The following is an 18,369-nucleotide window of genomic DNA, read 5'->3' as shown; positions in this document are numbered from 1 at the left end:
GATAACATTGTACACAATGGGCTTCTGTTTGGCGAACAGGCCTTTTGAAATGGAAAGGGAAGGAAGTGATTTGGAAAATGAGGCATGGAAGCCACACCAAAGTCATCACAAGCAGACTTCAGAGTAACTCAAGATAGGGAGGAGAGACATGTGGACTGTGAGGCAGTGTGCCATTGTAGCCTGCGTGAGCCGACCTCATTCAGATAGTGGTCTCCCTTCATTGGTTTCTGGGATTGCTGCCTTTCCCCCTGTCTTCTTCATCTAAGCTTTCCCTCTCTTCCTTAATTTGACTTCCTTTCATATTTTGTTATTTATATATATTTATAAATGTTTGCATCCTGCCAATCTCCCTTCCTGCATGATATATCATAGCAGTGGTAACTGAGGATCTGGAGAGAGCTTGGAGGAGCTGTTGGAACTTGTCCCTCACCTTAGCTGGTGGTCCAGCTGTGGAGGAATCCAAGGCTCTCAGGTGGGTTATTGTACTGGAGAACCTTCCCAGGTGCCTTTCTTGTTGAGTGTCCCATCCTGAAGTTTGTGGAGAGCCCAATTGGGGTCAAAGGTCAGGGGGAGCCTACTCCACAGTCCACCTGCTAACAAAATGGCAGCCGACCACCAGGTTCCCTTCTAAGTCCTAGTGCTGGGGTGGGAACCACACTGCAGGCCTAACTGGACTGTACTTGGAGACAGCAAGCTGAATCCCAGCCAGAAGTTACAAAGGTAGCACGCGGTCAAACTGGCCTAGACACCACATTCAGATTGAAGCTGTTGAACCAAAGAGACACCACGCAGGTATAAAATATAAATAATTTATGAATACAGAAATAAAATGATTATGATAGAAAGTGTGAATAAAAGGAACGAGAAAACAAGAAAGCTAAATAACCTACATCTAACATTCTTGCCAGAATAGTTGGTTAGCAATAACAAATTCAGCATCAAAGGTTTCAGGCATCAAAGCAAGAATGTAAATTCTTATAACCTCAAACAAGGAGTCAGGTCCAGATCCCAGGCTCCAAGATCAAAGTGGCAGAAGGCCTCATCAGATCCAAACCTAAAGCCCAGAATGGCCAAGAGCCGACATTCAAGGTGAACGCCAGTCCAAGCTCAATTGCGTAGCTAACCGAACCAACCTTTACCCCCCAAAGCCTGGCAACAGGGCAAGGGGAATTGACAAACCAGACTATGATGGTGACATAAGGGCTTGACTCTCTGCAGGAGAACCAAGTCCTCACACCAGCACCCCTCCCTCTATGAAAACCAAGCTAACGGGATGGAATGGAATGTGGCCCTGACAACCTTGGTGTCTTGACTCCCTTCCTTAGCAGTTTTATTGAAGCCCTGTGCCCAGGACTGGTAACGCTAACAAGGCTCAAGATGGCACATAGTCTTTTCTCACAGACCAACGACTTCTCCCAAGAGGCTTTGCAGCTCTGGACAACCAGGCATAGCACTTGACATAAGGTAGGCCCAGAGCAGATCTCACTCCAAAGATAGCTATGACACATTGTAAACAGGGTAGGAGAAAGTCGCTGTCTGGAGCCAAGCTGGCTGAAACTGCCCAAACAGTTTGTTTATGATGGTTGTTGTGGGTTTTCCGGGCTGTATAGCCGTGGTCTTGGCATTGTAGTTCCTGACGTTTCGCCAGCAGCTGTGGCTGGCATCTTCAGAGGTGTAGCACCAAAAGACAGAGATCTCTCAGTGTCACAGTCAGACGCTCAGTGTCTTAGTCAGACTGTGACACTGAGAGATCTCTGTCTTTTGGTGCTACACCTCTGAAGATGCCAATCACAGCTGCTGGCGAAACGTCAGGAACTACAATGCCAAGACCACGGCTATACAGCCCGGAAAATCCGCAACAACCATCGTTCTCCAGCCGTGAAAACCTTAGACAATACAGTTTGTTTATGTATCAAATTTTGAGCAACACCAAGAACTGGGATTGCAAACCTTTTGAGTTTTTTGAGAAAGCTACATGAAGGATAAGCAACAGGCATAACTACATCTCCGTGCAGGGTACAGCCCCACCTGTCCATTGCATGTTCTCCAGGCGCTCTGGAAGGGCATAGGGAGTTCTGCAGACCAAAAAAGGTAGCAAACCTGCAGAGATGACCAGCTGTGTATTGACTGCATCTGCTTTCATGGTCTCTTGCCTCCACAGCATGGAGACTGTGGAACATCCTCTTCTCTATGAGCCAAGCTACAAGTGGCTTTTTTCACATGGAGAACACTTGATTGTTCTCGCAAGTTTTCTTGGGAAGTGAAGTCCGAGTGTCGTTCCCCTCTCTGTTACAATTGCTGCCTGAAGAGCCAGAGAAAGCCGGCGGCAGCAGCAGCTTTTGCAAATTGTTCATCCAGTCACAAGCCTGCTGGACAAGAGGGCTCTCAATGATCTTTGGGGGTGGGCAGCTGCTACTTTCTCCCTGGGCGTCCTGCTCCCGGGGAGCTGCTCTGGAGAAAGCCGCCGTGTTGGTGAAGCTCCTGCCGCAGCGACAGTGGAAGAATCTGCTGCTGCTCTAACATGCCCTTCCCCTGCTCCTGAGCTCCTGGAGAAAAGCTGGAATGAGGGCATGTTAGAGCAGCAGCAGATTCTTCTGCTGTCGCTGCAGGTGGAGCTTCACCGACGCAGTGGCTTTCTCTAGAGCAGCTCCCCGGGAGCAGGATGCCCAGGGAGAAGGTAGCCCACCCCCAAAGATTGTTGAGAGCCCTCTTGTCCAGCAGGCTTGTGACTGGAGGAACGATTTGCAAAAGCTGCTGCTGGCGGCAGCTTTCTGTGGCTCTTCAGGCAGCGATTCTAACAGAGAGGGGAAGGACACTCGGACTTCAGTTCCCAGGAATACTTGCGAAAACAATCAAGTGTTCTCCATGTGAAAAAAGTCACTTGTAGCTCAGGAGAAACGAACCTTCGGAAGCAGCTATAATATATAACTTCTGTATTTAGGTGTTTGTGAGTGAGAATTTGAATCTGTGTCCGTTTCACATGCACTGATCTAACTCTGTAATCTGCCTTGAGTCTCAGAAAGGTGGACTATAAATAACAACAGCAATGATAAAATAATAATACTAACTCCATGCTCTCCCCAGGGATCAACATTTGAGATTCAGTTTATTTTTTTATGGCATTTGTATGTTGCTTCCCACCCACCCCCACCGCAAGGCGCCCAAAGTAGGTCACAGACAGAAACCAAATAACAGATAAGCAGCAAATTAAAAAATGAAATGAAGTAGGCATATTCTGAGCTGTTCCTGAAAGAAATCTTTGTGGTTCAAGGGCCCTTTTGGCTCTTACTCTTTGGCTCACACCTCTGCCACTGCCCAGGCTTTAACTAACTGCAAAGAGAAATAGGCAAACTTAGTCTATATGTAACTCAGCTGCTGTTAGCTTGCTGCCAGATCTTCTTCTCTTTTCTCTCCTCCTGTTTTGGGGAAATCATGTACTCATTAAAACAAGACTTACCCATCCAGTGTAGGGAGCAACAGTGGAACTCTGCATGCCCTTTTTAAAAATTTGTTGCCTGCCTCCAGTGCTTCAAGGCAGAATAAATGTCAACTGTTTGAGTAGCAGGGCCTGGCATTCACCAAACAATTGTGGGGGAGAGCAACTGTAGCCATGAGTGCTCGGGTGCTCTACCCAGTCAACTCTGTTTTGGGGGGCAGGGGGTTATATAGGAAGATGGAATATGTGCAGCAGTCCTATTTTTAGTTGTAGCACATGAGTGTGTGTGCATACACACACACTTTTTCATGCATAGCATCTTGTTCTTGCAGTCCCAGTTCCTGGGATTGGAGTTAAGGTTCCTAATGGCAAGTAAACTCTAAGGGGCTTTGATAAGAAAAGTTGTCATGATCTGCCCATCCCATATTTGTTTAGATTCCTGCCCTCTTGTGGAAAGTGCTTCCTTCTTACATAATGTGCTCCATAGGGTCATATTCAGTAGGCACGCCTTAAGGTGTTAAACGTATTCACTGGCAGGTGTTAATGCGATTGGTGCTGTGCCATGGTTGACTGCAGAGATGAGCTAGCCTCCAGTGGGGCTGTGGAGGAGAGAGGAAGGCTGTTATTTGGCAGGGTCTCTCTTACTTCAGTGGGAATTTTTTGACTTAGGCTACATCTTTTGCAAACATATTTCAGACGAGATCCATACACCCCCTTCCACTCTCTGCTTCTTTTTGCCCTTGATGATGGTGCAGCAGCATTTTCCTGGAGGCATAAATCTGGTTTGCCAGTGTATCTTCATATTCCAATGAACGTTTAGTAATGATGTTCTTGTTGTTGCGTGGGCACAGCTTAAGGACAGAATTGCACTACTAACTGCTTTTCAGCATTCACGATTGTGTCACCTCCTTGCAGCAAAATTTTGCAAGAAGTTATACAATTTTGTTCTTAACTTGAATTTTCAGTTAAAAAATCTGGATCCGTTTCTGCTGCTTGATGAATTCAAAGGAAGCAAGCCCGCTGGCTTTCCTGACCATCCTCACCGAGGTTTTGAAACTGTAAGTAATCCATGTTTACATTAGACTTGCAACAACTCGTATACAACTTTCTATATAGGAAAAAAATGGAAAAATAGTTCTTACTGAAAGCACGAAGCTTGGTCTCCCTTACTCCCTCTCTTCCTGGGTTTGCATGGAGTCTGGTTAGTATATACGTATGTGTTTTCTTTAAGTAGGTTTTAAACTATGGAAAACAAAGCTGCTTGTATATAACCAGTTCAAAACAGTAAATGTATGCCTATCTCTCAAATGTCCTGAATACCTTACTCCTTTTGTAAGTAGCAGCTGGTCTCTGAAGAAAGAGTTGTAGGCAGCATGGAGCCCTGGCGCTGCCTTCCAGGTTTTCCTGTATATCATTCATGCACTACCACATATGTCTGCCGCTTCATAAATTCCTTATTTACGTTCTCCATATTATCTAAGTGATGGGCTTGTTTTCTATTTACAGGGAATTTTATTTGTACGGCGGAGCATTGGATCATACAGACGTGCTTTGTCCATAGTGGTGTTGGTGTGGTACCAATTTACTACTTCAGCTATAGTCACCACATTTTCTTCCCGTGGTGTTACTGTGGATGAGAAACTGAAGGAGAGAGACAAACTCATGAATACTTAGCATGTTAGAGCAGTTTGTTCTTCATATCAACACTGCGGGAAGTATTTGGGCATTTGGTGGAATTAGCACTAAGAAGCCAAATGATTTAGCCAGGTGAAGCCACTGAAAATATTAGTGGGAGCAGTGTTATGGCCCTGGAGAATACTTGCAGAGAAGATGAAACCAAGAGGTTATTTGTATTAATAGGTTGTACGAGAGAGAGAGATTTTATTTATGGTCAAAGGCAAACAAAAGCTACATAAACAGAATAGTTATTGATATGAATATACAATCATTACATAAGGAATGTAAAAATATTTTAAAAGTAGCAAATGTATAACACTAAATAAGTGCTGTACCTCAGGCAGCTGCACAGAATCTTTACCTGTGTGAATATCTTAAGAAACATACTACTTTTCACCTAATTTTAAGGGGTGAAGTTTTAGTGGAACGTTAAGAACATAAGAACTAGCAGTTCATTTACAGGGTTTTACATAATCTGTGCAATCATTTGAAAATTGATTCTAAAAGTTGTTCCACATTTGCTAACATTTGTCTTCTCTGTAAGTAACTGAATCCTTTGGCAGACCCCATATTTCCTCACACCCAGTATTCCAACTCCTGCGTGATCTTTTGCTGGAAAAAACATTTCTGGAATAATAATAAATGCTGTTTTGAAGGACTCTCATGAATTCAGGAATGCTTGTTGATGCAGCAGCCATTCTTGAGGAGAGAATGGTGCCATTTGAAGAGTTGTTTGGATGGTTCACTGGTTTTGCTAACAAATGTTGGGATTTCGCACAGGCCAGCAGATGGCACTGTTCAGCAGAGAAATCTGACTTGGTCCATACCAATATAACTTTTCAGGAAAAGAGTCTTATGTTGGTGAGGGAATGATGCTGTATTGGTGTATGTGACATTTTCCCAGTTCCTTCAATGGGTAATGATGCAGCAGTTCATTTCACTGTAATATATTTAAGCCTATATGAATGCTTCTTTAGAAATAAATTCCACTGAAGTCATTGGTACTTTCTTCTCAGTAAATGTGTATAGGAATATAGTCTTATTTAAAAACACAAGAGTTGTAAATTACTAACACAGTAACTTGGGTACATCCTGTTGAAATCAGTAGGATTTTAACAGCCTTAATTTGCAGGTCCCAGTAAACCTTGGGCCTGTTTTTAATTCATTCTATCTGTAACAATGTAATTGTCTCTTACTGCAGTATATCTTTTCTCCTGCTGTTCTTTGTTTATATGGTAAACCCATAGGATTCAAAAAAATTATTCTACCACACTTAGTTTAAATAAAAATCTTAATTTCTCTGACTTTAGGTAAGTAGATAATTAAGATTCATGAGGAAATGATCCAAAGTTAAATCTCATTGTTTTTGATGGGAAAGATTTGAGTATGGACTTAAAGTACTGAACTGTGCCTAGATCATGTCTAATATGTATTTCCTCTATTAATGTTTTGATGCTACCTTTTTACTGGCTGTTTTTGTTTTCTTCTCAATTATTTTACTGAGTCCTGATAGAAATGCAGTACTTACTTCTGTCTTGAAAACAATTAAGATGCCAGTGCAACAGGCACTGAAAAGAAAATTGGCAAACCCTGGCTCCTATAAAAGAGAAGTGCTTTCTGCTCATGTATAAGTTCTTTGGACTCTAACCATAGCTAGATGACACTCCCTGTATCCTAAGTAGTTTTTCTGGATTTTTGTTTGTTTTCGTTGTTCAGGAAAAGTGTGGGACTGATTGCTAATTTTGTTTGTTGACTATTTAATTTTCAGACTAGCTATATTCTTCCTGTATTTACATCTTGTGGGGTTTTTTTGTTTTCTTGAGTTGACAGGTTGATTATGCTTCTGGAATAGCTCTGTGTTTATGTTAAGTACTCCTAAATCCTCAGGATATTATGTAAGCTGGGTTTATTTTTGCTTCCTTTTTAATGGTTTCAAGCCTGGTATATTGTAGCCTCAGAGATAAGAACCTCAGTATTAAGGAGTAGCAAATTAATTAACTTGTGCCTCAGCCTGTGAACACACAAAATTTCTTTATACTGGGTCAGAACATAAGTCTTTCTAGCCCAGGATTGACTGTGGCTGGAGGCAGCTCTCCATGGTCTTAGGCAGAGAAAACCTTTACCAACAATTATTGGCTGAGCCCTTTTGAACTGGAGATATCAGGAATTGAACTTGGGACCTTTTGTACGGAAAGCAAATGCATGTAGCTTCACCCAAGGCAGCAAGTCTGTGAATGTTCTGGAAGTCATGTTGAAATCTTCTGAGTTACATAAATTTTGGGGCCCCTCAGGGGAAGAGTAGGAGACAAGATCTCTTTCTATCTGAACAGGAGTGTGCTTCTCTTGGATGTTTATGAGGGAGGGATGATATAGCAAATAACCAAAGCACTGGAAATACTCTACAATAAACAAGTGTGGCATATTTGGAGAGATTGTGTGACAGTTCTAGTGGGGGTTTTTTTGGCGTTTGGATAGTTTAGCCGTTATGGCCTTTCAGAAACAGTTAAAAGGCCCACCTGCAGTGTTCTATCAGTAATTGTAAGTCATTTGCTATAAGTGAGGCTTAGTTTACATCTCTGCTTTCTAGTGGTTTGTCTGCAGCAATGCCAATGGCTGACAGATGTAACAGCTGCATTTCTTCTTTGAAAATAAAACTTTGGTGTGAAAGATCATAGATATACTTGAAATATTTAAAGAAAATGCACTTGCAGCCTGGATCCTGATTTGAAACATGGTGGGTGATCCAAGTCAGAGACATGAAGTAGGCCAAAGTACTGTATTCTGTTGGGATAGTTTAGTGCGGAAAGTATGATGCTGGTGTTGTGGGTTGGCAGTGAAGTAGACTTACGCAGGACAGAGCTGGAGAAAACATATCAACATGGCTATCGTGTATGTGACACTACATGAATTTAACACCAAATACTAACAGTTTTCATTACAAACACACTTGCAATCTGCTTAATTTGAACGACTTTGAGTTAGAAATTGCTGTCTCAACTTGTCTAGAGATTGCAGTGATATTAACTATAGCTGTGTAGTACTTCTCTCTCACTTTGTTTCTTTTATAAACTTATTTGTCTTTTGGGATGTTCCATAGAAAGTTCTAAGATCTAACCTGAGCCGCACTCATTTGTAAATGTTGTACATGTTCCAAATCCAAACAGAATGATCTCCAGCATTTGGGAACAGCCAGATGCTTTCCAATCTAACAGTTATTCTGGTGACTTACAGTCTAGCTTCAGCTTCCTGGGAGGCAGGAGAGGTAGCGAGGGGAGAGTGCAGATATGAGCATGATGGAAATGTCCTCTCACCAGAACAGTTAGCCTGGATTCCTGCCAACATGAGGGTACTGTTTTGATATACACATACTGTTCCAACATTGGTCTGTTTTTGTTTCTAGTCTACTGATCCAGTCAGCAGGTAGCAGATCCACACTGGAAAGGGTGGGTGGAATGTGAAGTTGAGCTATGTAGTACCCAGCTCCATACTTCCTTGTTGCTCTTGCCAAGAGTGCCATAAACTCCATGGTACTGGTACCATTTGTTGACCATCCATGTTTTTGATGGAAGGAAATGGGGGCAGTAAATGTCTTCTCATGCATTAGATAAGATTAAAGAGTTACAAACTGCTGTGCAACTTACTCTTTTTTTTGTCCTCTCTTATAATTTCACCTAAGAGGGATTACCTTTTTTCTTACATTGCTTATTGCCTTTCTGTACTAGAAAACTAGTACTAGTGTGTCTGAAGAAGGGAGTGCTGACCCTTGAAAGCTTACACTCTGAAAATCTTGTTGGTCTCTAATGTGCCTCTGGACTCAAATCGTGCTGTATTAGAAAACTGTGAGTTTGAGTTGGATGCTCTAAACCCTTCCACTTTCTTCATCAGGTCTCATATCTACTGGAGGGTGGATCCATGGCCCATGAAGACTTCTGTGGCCACACAGGTAGACTGAATCCAGGAGATTTACAGGTATACTGAACTGCACAGAAATTAGACGGTTATTTTAATTAATTCCTTTATAATTTCTCTACTCTTTTCTTCTTTTTATATTTTGTTTTATATAGTTGAGTATTATTTCCTAAGACAGTTGAGGATGATCATTACTCCCCCATCCATCCCCATTTTTTTCACAACAGTCCTGAAAGGTAGGTCAGTCTGAAAAGGTAGAACTAAACACTGTAGTTCTGTGATCATTTTAAAGAGGTTTTTTTCCCTTTTACGTGTTGTAATCTGTAGAGCTACAATTTCCATGGAGGAAGGCTTTTTAACTCTTCCTTTTCATCTCATTCCACCCCCGAAAATTGTCATTTCCAAGCTATGTTTATCCCTAGGAGGAAAAAAAATAGGTACTCTATTTTTCCCTATTGAGAGTACAATAGCAGTGAGGTGGCTTTTAACGGTGCATCACAGGGAAGGATTAAAAAGATCATTTCCCCACCCCTTCCCACTGTTCCTTCCCAAGAAATCACAGCTCCAGAGATTGTAATTTCTTAGTGTCCTTTCAAATAATTCTGAATTATATCAGAGATGTAGTTTATACTCTGTTGCTACTCTAAAAGCACATAGGATGACTTACAGTAAGTGATCATTTTAAAATGATAGAATCACAGACAATGTGTCAAACACCAACCACCAAGGAGCTTTCCTCATGGGGACAGGCTTTTGTGTAGTTTCTCGGTGGTTGTTGTGGCTGCAAATGCAGCACAGCAGCAATGTTGTTTCCACATGGCAGGTTTTCCTGCCATTGCCCTGCCCCTGTCACCTACGGTAGCCACCCTCCTGCACCACTTGGAATGGTGGCGGTCATTTTTTTAAAAAATCAACTACTATCAATTCATTATATACATCAGATTCTCCAGATTCCCAGCTTTCATTGTTTAAAAAGGTAACTCTTTAGCTCCCTTTCTTTGAAGGAAAGTTGGAGAGAACCCAGTGCATGAAAGCACCGTGGTGCTGTGGAGAAGCAGGAGAAAAACTTGCTTCTCAATAACATCCAGGACAAGGCAATTAACCTGGGTATAAGTGACCAACAAACTGACTAGGACCCCACCAAGAACAACAGTCCAGAATTCAGCTATATAATTACATCAATGCCAGCCCAGAATACCACTAAAACCCAAACCAGAATAAATCACAAATTAAAACTGGCCATAAATAACCTTCCAATTTTTCTGCAAGGTACAGTTTTGCAAGATAAGCTGGCACCTGCCAGTGCTCCCATACAACCGTTAATATACAGAAATCCTCCCTCATTTTTGTATCAGTTAACTATAAAAGAAGAAGAGAAGAACCAGTATCTATTGTATAATAAGTGGGTCACTTGTTCAGCTTGGGGATTTTCATTTCATTTGAAACCAACGAATGAAACATTTTCAGAGGTATGCAGTGTTTACGTGTTGAATAAATACCACCATCCTATGATCTACCTGACACCATTCTGTTTCATAGCGATTTAAAATTCTTGTAAGTTTCAGCTCTGTTACCATGGCATTGAAATAATATAGCTGTATCCCATGGTCTCTGTGAGCTTTACGTAAATGATTTTTAGACAAAGTTGCCATCTTTGAGCAAGAGTAGAAATTCATAGCCACGAAGTGATTTTGCCTTATGCTTCACTAGGGCCTCTGGAAGATAACATGATGTGATTCTTCCCCTTCTCTTACGTTTTCTCGTCTAGTGGATGACAGCTGGTCGTGGGATTTTACATGCAGAGATGCCCTGCTCTGAAGAGCCAGCCCATGGCCTACAGCTTTGGGTCAATTTGAGAAGCTCTGAGAAAATGGTGGAACCTCAGTACCAAGAACTGAAGAATGAAGAAATCCCTAAACCTTCACAGAATGGAGTGACAGTGGCTGTTATTTCAGGAGAGGCCTTGAATGTAAAGGTAAAAACATTTCGTGACACAGTAAAAAAGCAGAGTCTTAAAACGTTCTATGTATGTGCTGGTCATTTTATGGTGTAACAGAATTAACACTCTTGGTTTCCATATGCCTTTTTGACCTCAAAAATCATTATACTTTTCTTAATTAAAGCATCCTTCTCCAGGACAAGGAGAAGCAACCATTTTGAGTTGTTTGTCCTTGCTCCAGTAAATTCCTCTGCTGCTCTTTGCAGGCATGCATACAGATGGTTGTTGTGGGTTTTCCGGGCTGTATTGCCGTGGTCTTGGAATACATGCATACAGACTTTGTAAAAAAAAAAACGCTTGATGTTGAGGAAGGATTCCAACCTTCTGTCCTTACAAACAAATGTGATAATGGGGATGGGAGTGGCGGCAGGAGTTCTTCCAAACAAGACTATCTACCTTCAGGGAACAACAGTATCTTACTCTCTGACAATCCCCACTAGGCCTGTTTGGAAGAAAAGGCTGTGGCCTGTTGGGTGGAGAATTGAAAGTCAGACCCTCCTGTCTTGCATTGATTCGCTAGCTGGAAAGGAGCACTGTAGCTCACAATGGTGGTTCATATGCATTGTAAAGGAAATGAGAGCCTCATTAATAAGGCACTCACTTCCCGTGAAACACTTCAGAAAAGGAACCCTGATGAAGGAATCTGGCATGTTAAAATACCAGGGTCACCGGCAATTCACAGGTCATAAACTGGGAACAACAACTGGTGAGACGCTTTGGTGTTTTCAGAATTGTGACTTCTTAAGAAATGTAGTCTGGTTGTGTGCTTCCCCCACTCAGTCTGTGGTGATTTTCTAGTCCTACCCACACCTTTTGGTTAACCTTTGTATCTTGTCAAAATTTTGGAATCACCATGGATCTCCCTCAAATGAGTATGTGTCTTGTATCTGACATCACACTAAACTTTGATAGCAAGCAATTTCCTCCATCCCCTTCTCAAGATAACAAAAAAGACAGAACACCATATTGAAGATCCATATCCACTTTCTGCTTTCTCCTCTTACTCTTCTGAGCATACCGACTGCCTATTCTTCATTGAAATTTTGTGCGCTAGGCACCTCTCAAAAGTGTGTCACTCAATCTGTCCAAGTCTGTGCTGGTGGAAGACAATGGGCACCCTCTCATGTTAAACATTACATCCATCTGAAGAATGTTGGGGAATGAAAGGTGAGAATGCTTGTGTGCTTATTGCTAGCTCACCGGAGGTAGGAATGTGCAGCTCACTGGAGAGGGAAAAGACATTCAGCATGACAAGCAGGCTTGGGGATCCTGGTCACATTTCTTCAGTCTCTATAGTATAGTTTCAGCAAAATACAATAATAGATTAGAACAATGACAAAGCCTAAACACTAGACATTCTGACAAATTCCAGTTATAGAGAATATAACCTATGAAACTTAGTCTGAGACCAGGTGTAGGCAAATCCTGGCATGTAAGCTGACAACTGCGCACTAGACAATTTTGCTCAGCACCCAGGACCATATCTTAGCCCAAGCAAACAACCTAAGTCTGAAACTACCAACCTCTCACTTTTAAGTTCTGTAACTACTGAAACTAAGCTTTTAAAAGATTATGCTTGTGAAATATTCTGTTCTACAATCAAAATTTACCTCAGCTTTTCTTGCCCTGCCTACCTATTATATACCAACCCTGCCTGTTTAATATACCTGCTGTTTCCTTTTAAACTTTACTCAGCCATATAAGCCAAATATATATATATATATATATTTTATAACATTTATTATACCCAGATAACACTACCAGAGGCTACCCAGCCACAGGAAGCAATCTTAACTGTTTTGGAGGGAAAATTTGCCTTCCAGTGGGGGAATGAGTGGGATTTATGTCATACTCTGAGATGCTGAAAAATCTGCTGGGGCTTGGCTTGCTCCGGGTGTGTCTGTCAAAGTGGGTCTCCCCACTTCTGTTTGCCAAAGGTAGACATTGTAATTTTTTTAGCACTTGGGCTAAAAAATTTGCCTACCCAGGGTCTAAGATTGTAACATTGGAATAAGTGTGCTCTCCCTTCATCTGGATAGTTCTGGAAATAGTTTTTGCTGTTGAATGGATACCACAGGCAGAGTATTCTTCAATTTGTACTCTTTAAAACAATACTTAAAGCTGCTTATAATGAAGTCATTGTATGTATTTATGGCAAACAGGCAGAGGCTGAGTATCAAGGACTGTAATCTTGGTATTTAAAGCAAGCGTTTTTATTGGGTATTTTATAAGCTAGTTTGCCTCACGCTGATTGAGGAGCACATAAAATAAGTGAGTGAGACTCTTCCTATATAATGTTGAGGCATGCCTTGGTGATATACTGGAATGTGGCTTGCAAAAGAAGCCAGCGGTCTTTGTTCTTGCAGAGAAACCTACATCCACTTCCAATCAAGAAAGGTTACAAAGGAAAAACAAGCAGCTCAGCTTGCTAAGCTAGTTCTAGATGGCCCCCGTGCAGAAAGCTGAAGCCCACCCCTCATTTTCAGAGCTGAACCCTGACCTCTGCTCTGCCTCTGCATTCCACTTCTATTTTTTTTAATTAACCTATATAAAAAGACCTGCAAAGCCCATTGTCAATTTAATGGTTGTTTCATCTTAATTCTTGTTCACATTTTGGTCTTTAGGATTCTCACTAATGAGAAGGGTGGCAAACATGGCTATAGTAGGATCTGTATTCCTGCAGTGTGAGGTAGGATCGCAGAAATAATCCAGCTCTTCTTCCATTCTGATATATCCAATTTAAAACTGGATGTACCCACTCTGGAATCTGCGTAGTTATCTTTTCTAATGATTCAGGTCTATATTTGATGAGCAAGACAGATTAATCCAGCCACACAACAGCTTTAGGTTGTTAAACTTTGCAATACTCTAAAGAGCTTAAGCAGCACACTGGGCTGAATTGTTTTTTTTGTCCATAGTGCCCAAACCTGAGAGCCAGCTCTGCTGTCTGGTGTTTCCAGGAGAAAAATGCTGTTTTCCTAGTGCTAGTCTTGTCTTTGGTCAGGCCTGGAACTACAAACTGTGTGGTGCTTAAAAATAATTTGTCAAGTTAGTGGTACCAGGGTGAGGAACATTACTATATTTGATATATATAATTTTCACTGCATCCTTCAGTGTTTAAACAGTTGCTGAACTTCTTCCAAGTGGAAGAGAAGTTTCATAATGATACGAAGGCTCAGGGACTCTCAGATTTAAAGTGTGGAAAACAATTTATATTCTATTTAAAGCCTGGAATGAAGCCTGGATTGAAAATGTATTTTGATCTTTCCACATTCTTGAAATCTGACATTTAGCTATGGTAGTTGTTAAGGGTCCAGTTTGAGTTGGTTTATTGCTATTGTAAATTCACATTAATGTATTTAGTTGCCTCTTTCAGGAATGGATTAGCAAACTGACATGACCCTAGCACAGGGGTGGGCAATTGTTTTGGCTCGGGGGCCACTTTGTGGGAGCGGAGGTTAGCGGAGGGACGCACCTTTTAAAATGATTGCATTCATTAGTTAAGTTTGCATTTCAGAAAAGGTATAAATTGTATCATAAAAATCAATAAATATAAAGGCGGATTTTTCTGACTGTCTTGGCGGGCCACAAAAAACTCTGTAGCGGGCCGCATGTGGCCTGCGGGCCGCAATTTGCCCACCCCTGCCCTAGCATATTCTCAGAATAAGAATCTCTAGCTTGCTAATGTGTGAATTGGTTTTCTGTTTGCAAGATATTGAGACTTCCACCATAATTTTTGGATAAATTGTATCAGTTCTAAATTTGTGTCAAATGGATTGCTTCATTGATATTATTTAAAGCCTCTCTGTTTTTCCCTAGAGATTTTTACCTACTGCAAACCTACAATAAATTTAAATTGTGGGTAGTTTTGAAATGTTTTGCAATAATACTACATTTGGTGGAATCCATGAAATTGCACAAGTGTCTACCTCAAAGTTTCCTGTCAATAGATTCCTAACCTGCAAGTCATGCCATTTTTCCTGGGGTGGTAGTGAACAATTATTTTGTAACACTTCAAAACATGCCAGAATTATCATTAATATCCTCAAGGGTTGTTTGCCTTATCATGCCCAATTTGTCAAAGTTAAGTTTTACTTTTCAGTTTTAATATCAGATAGATGGGGCTCAAATTATGATAGGTATCTATGGCCATTTCCTCATGTCCTTAGGGGTAAGGTTCACCCTTGGAACTGTGGTGGCTTTCCCCAAGCATGCACACATTATCATTTGCCAAACGTGCATATTGTTTTTTTACCAGGTTTTCTGCGTGTTTACCGGGACCACACATGCTCTGATGTTTTCTTTTGTTGCCGGTTTCTGGTTTTTGGGGGGTGGGGCATTTTCTGGCATATGAATTCAAATCATTTCTAAAGAAACCACCTCCTCCTGTCAGTCTCCGTCCAGTTCTTCCCCCAAACCTCTTGTCCTTCTTCACATTTCCGTTCAGCTTACAGAAGCCTGCTTACAACAGTAGCTGCATGCAATCACGCATGTGCAAAGTTAAAAAAGATGGGCTTCACTTGTATTTTGAACCCCCTCAGTTCTGAAACTTGCACTTCTCACTTGATTTAAGTGCTTCTGAAGGTATATGCCAAGAGCTACGCCAGCGTGGTTTCACAAAATGTGATTCTGCATTGGTTTTACAGAAATGCTACACCAAGATCTCAAGCAGGCTAGTGGTCTACTGCATTGCAGCCTGTCAGTGTGCTGTAACTCTGATATACTGAGGAAAGACTTCTACCAGATCTGGGCTGCTGTTTGTTACGTGTACACTATTTGCCACAGTAGCATCTGTACCTCTCCAAAGTTGCCCATTATTCCAAATTCTCATGCTTCAGTGGTGGGAAATTTCTATAGCATTATGGCTAATAATTATCAAAAACTCATTCACCAGTGTTGCTACTGCTCAGAATCCCTTAGCACATTTAAAATACAGATATGTCAAGAAATATGTTCAAAAGTAGGATGTAAAATAAAATCACAGGGTCACATTCTGAGACAGTTACTCATTTTTATTACAATTCCTGCTCAAACAGCACTTTTGTTTGGAATGCAGACTAGCAAATAATAGCATAGTTTTTAATACCGCCCAGCCATTAGTAAGCAGCAAGTGGATGTAACCATATGCAGATATTCAGCATTTAAAAACAAGGCTGTGTTTGAAGTTGTAAAAGCATTTCATGTATTCAAAGGATGACTTAATGTTGCATACTTTTCAGAAACGTTTCCAATTGCAGGTCTTTAATTTTATCACTGTGTTACATTCCTTTCTGAAATTTATTGGTAAACGTGGTATTCATTAGGAAGAGAAATCAATGCCACATGTAAACTGCATGGCCTAATGAAATTGTGTTCATACCAGTGGGAAGCTGCTACCTTTTCTGGTGCAAGAGTGACAGACACAGATTTCTTCAAGGCCAACATAAATTCATTTTCTGCACGTTGAAGGTGCCTTACTGAACTGTTAATGCTAGGGCTTTATCCCCATGCATAACTGAAAAAATAACACAGGTAAGATGAGACAATGCAGGGTGTACATACCGTAGCAGTCATAAATTTTTTCAACATATGGCTTCAAATATTTCCGTAAATACTTTGCAGTACTCTTTTAAATGCATTTGTGATTTAATGTTCTCTTTTCAGAGGGCACAGTTTTCATTCATCACAGTGGATTTACACTTGTGGTTCATTATAATTTGTGTATTGGTTGAAGCACAACTTGATATTTCATACTGAGAAGTAACTGCCATTTTAGTTTGTTTTGTTCCTCTTGGAATAGGTAATCTTTCTAATATGAAAACCAAAATGGATTTGGGTTGTACAATTTATGATTTAATATAGGTGGATGGTATACTTTTAGGAAACACTATAGAATAACTGGAAACAAAAAATTACTGAAGCAATATTTGTTTCATCAATGTAATTTTAATCTGATGTATTAAGTCATAGCTGCACATAAGATAATATGAACTTAGCCAGCACTTGTAAACTATTCAACACTAGTTCAGTTTCCTGTGTGGAAGTGATGATTGTGCAGGAAGATTTGGCATGTGAGAAGGCAATTGTTGATCAGAAGCCCAACATATTAGTATAAGTTAAATGGAAATGATTGATGGAAAGATAAATGAAGAGTAAAGAATGTTATGCATATGCTTCTTTGTTTTTATTTTTTTAATAAATGTATTTTTATTTTCTAAACAATAAAAGGGATACAAAACAAAAAAGGAACAGGAATACACTAAAGGAAAATCAAGGTACCATTACAAAGATTTTCTAGAGTACAATAACCATATAGCATATAAATATCATGTGCAGGTTTATTACAACCATTCTTGGAAACATTTCCTCTCTCTTTTATTATATCTCGCTAGTAAATATTAAAGATATAGTATTGTATTTTAAAGTATTTAACAATATTCATTGTTATACTTTTCTACCTCCAAATTAATTATATAAAACATATTATAATCTAACCATTTTTAATATTACCTATATTATACCCTAATATACCAAATTATGCTAATTATCAGTCAGATTAATTAATATATGTTTCTATTTCAGAAAATATGAAACTTGAAATAAACATTTATATAACCTCTGTTAGTCAAGGCTCATGTCCAAATTTACAGTGTTAGTTCATATCTTTTATTTCTCATCTTTATCTGTAATAGACAAAGTAATGTTCCCATTTTTTTCAAATTCTTTATTCTATCTTATATTTAGATTATTTGTTAATTCTGCCATTGCCACGTATTCCATCATTGCAAACTTTTCTAGGTTTGATGTTGTGTTCAGTTTTCATGCCGCCAAAATCACTCACGTTGCATTGAGGTTGTGAATGAATTACAGTTCTCTCTCCTGAAGCGACCACCTCTGAGGGTGAGAGGTTATTCTTAGCTAAATTAATCCCTGGCTTCCCTGCTGAGGCTAATGAAGTCTGTGTGGTTTTTAGGGATTAGGTTACCTAAGCGCTGGCAATGACAAAAAACAGAAAAGAAACCTCTTTTTTAATTAACTTTTTTGTTGTGATGCTCATTTTGCCAATAAATCTATTTAAGAGGCAATTTATTTTTACCAGCCTTTCCTATGGCCGTCGTCACACGGGCTTTTATTTAGCGCTAAAATGGCGCTATTTCCTGGCAAACACCCACCTTATTCCAACACTAGCGATTTTCTCTCTTCTGCTTTGTGCTTGATAGTCGCGCTATTTTGTGCCTCAGTGTGAATGCCTCACATCGATGTATTTCGCCTTGCAACGTCCTGTGCCCTCCCTTCAGTCCCAGAATCCATTTCTTCCTGCGACTCCCCTTTTTTATTTTATTATGTCCTTATAACGCCATAACAACAT

The 18,369-nt window shown here is 40.4% G+C and overlaps 1 protein-coding gene across 3 annotated transcripts in view; it reads left to right on the top strand.

The window, feature by feature from the left end:
- PIR (pirin) overlaps positions 1–18,369 on the top strand; it is a 39,309-nt gene that overhangs the window by 2,909 nt on the left and 18,031 nt on the right. For all 3 annotated transcript variants that reach the window (XM_054974287.1, XM_054974289.1, XM_054974288.1), the window contains exons 3-5: positions 4,402–4,494; positions 8,999–9,082; positions 10,791–10,997. In XM_054974287.1, the coding sequence (XP_054830262.1) occupies positions 4,402–4,494; positions 8,999–9,082; positions 10,791–10,997 (384 nt within the window). The remainder of the gene's footprint in view (positions 1–4,401; positions 4,495–8,998; positions 9,083–10,790; positions 10,998–18,369) is intronic.

Source organism: Eublepharis macularius, chromosome 3 (genome assembly GCF_028583425.1).
Source record: "Eublepharis macularius isolate TG4126 chromosome 3, MPM_Emac_v1.0, whole genome shotgun sequence".
Taxonomy (NCBI): domain Eukaryota; kingdom Metazoa; phylum Chordata; class Lepidosauria; order Squamata; family Eublepharidae; genus Eublepharis; species Eublepharis macularius.
The sequence above is the reverse complement of the archived record's forward strand: the minus strand, read 5'-3'. Positions and strand labels throughout refer to the sequence as shown.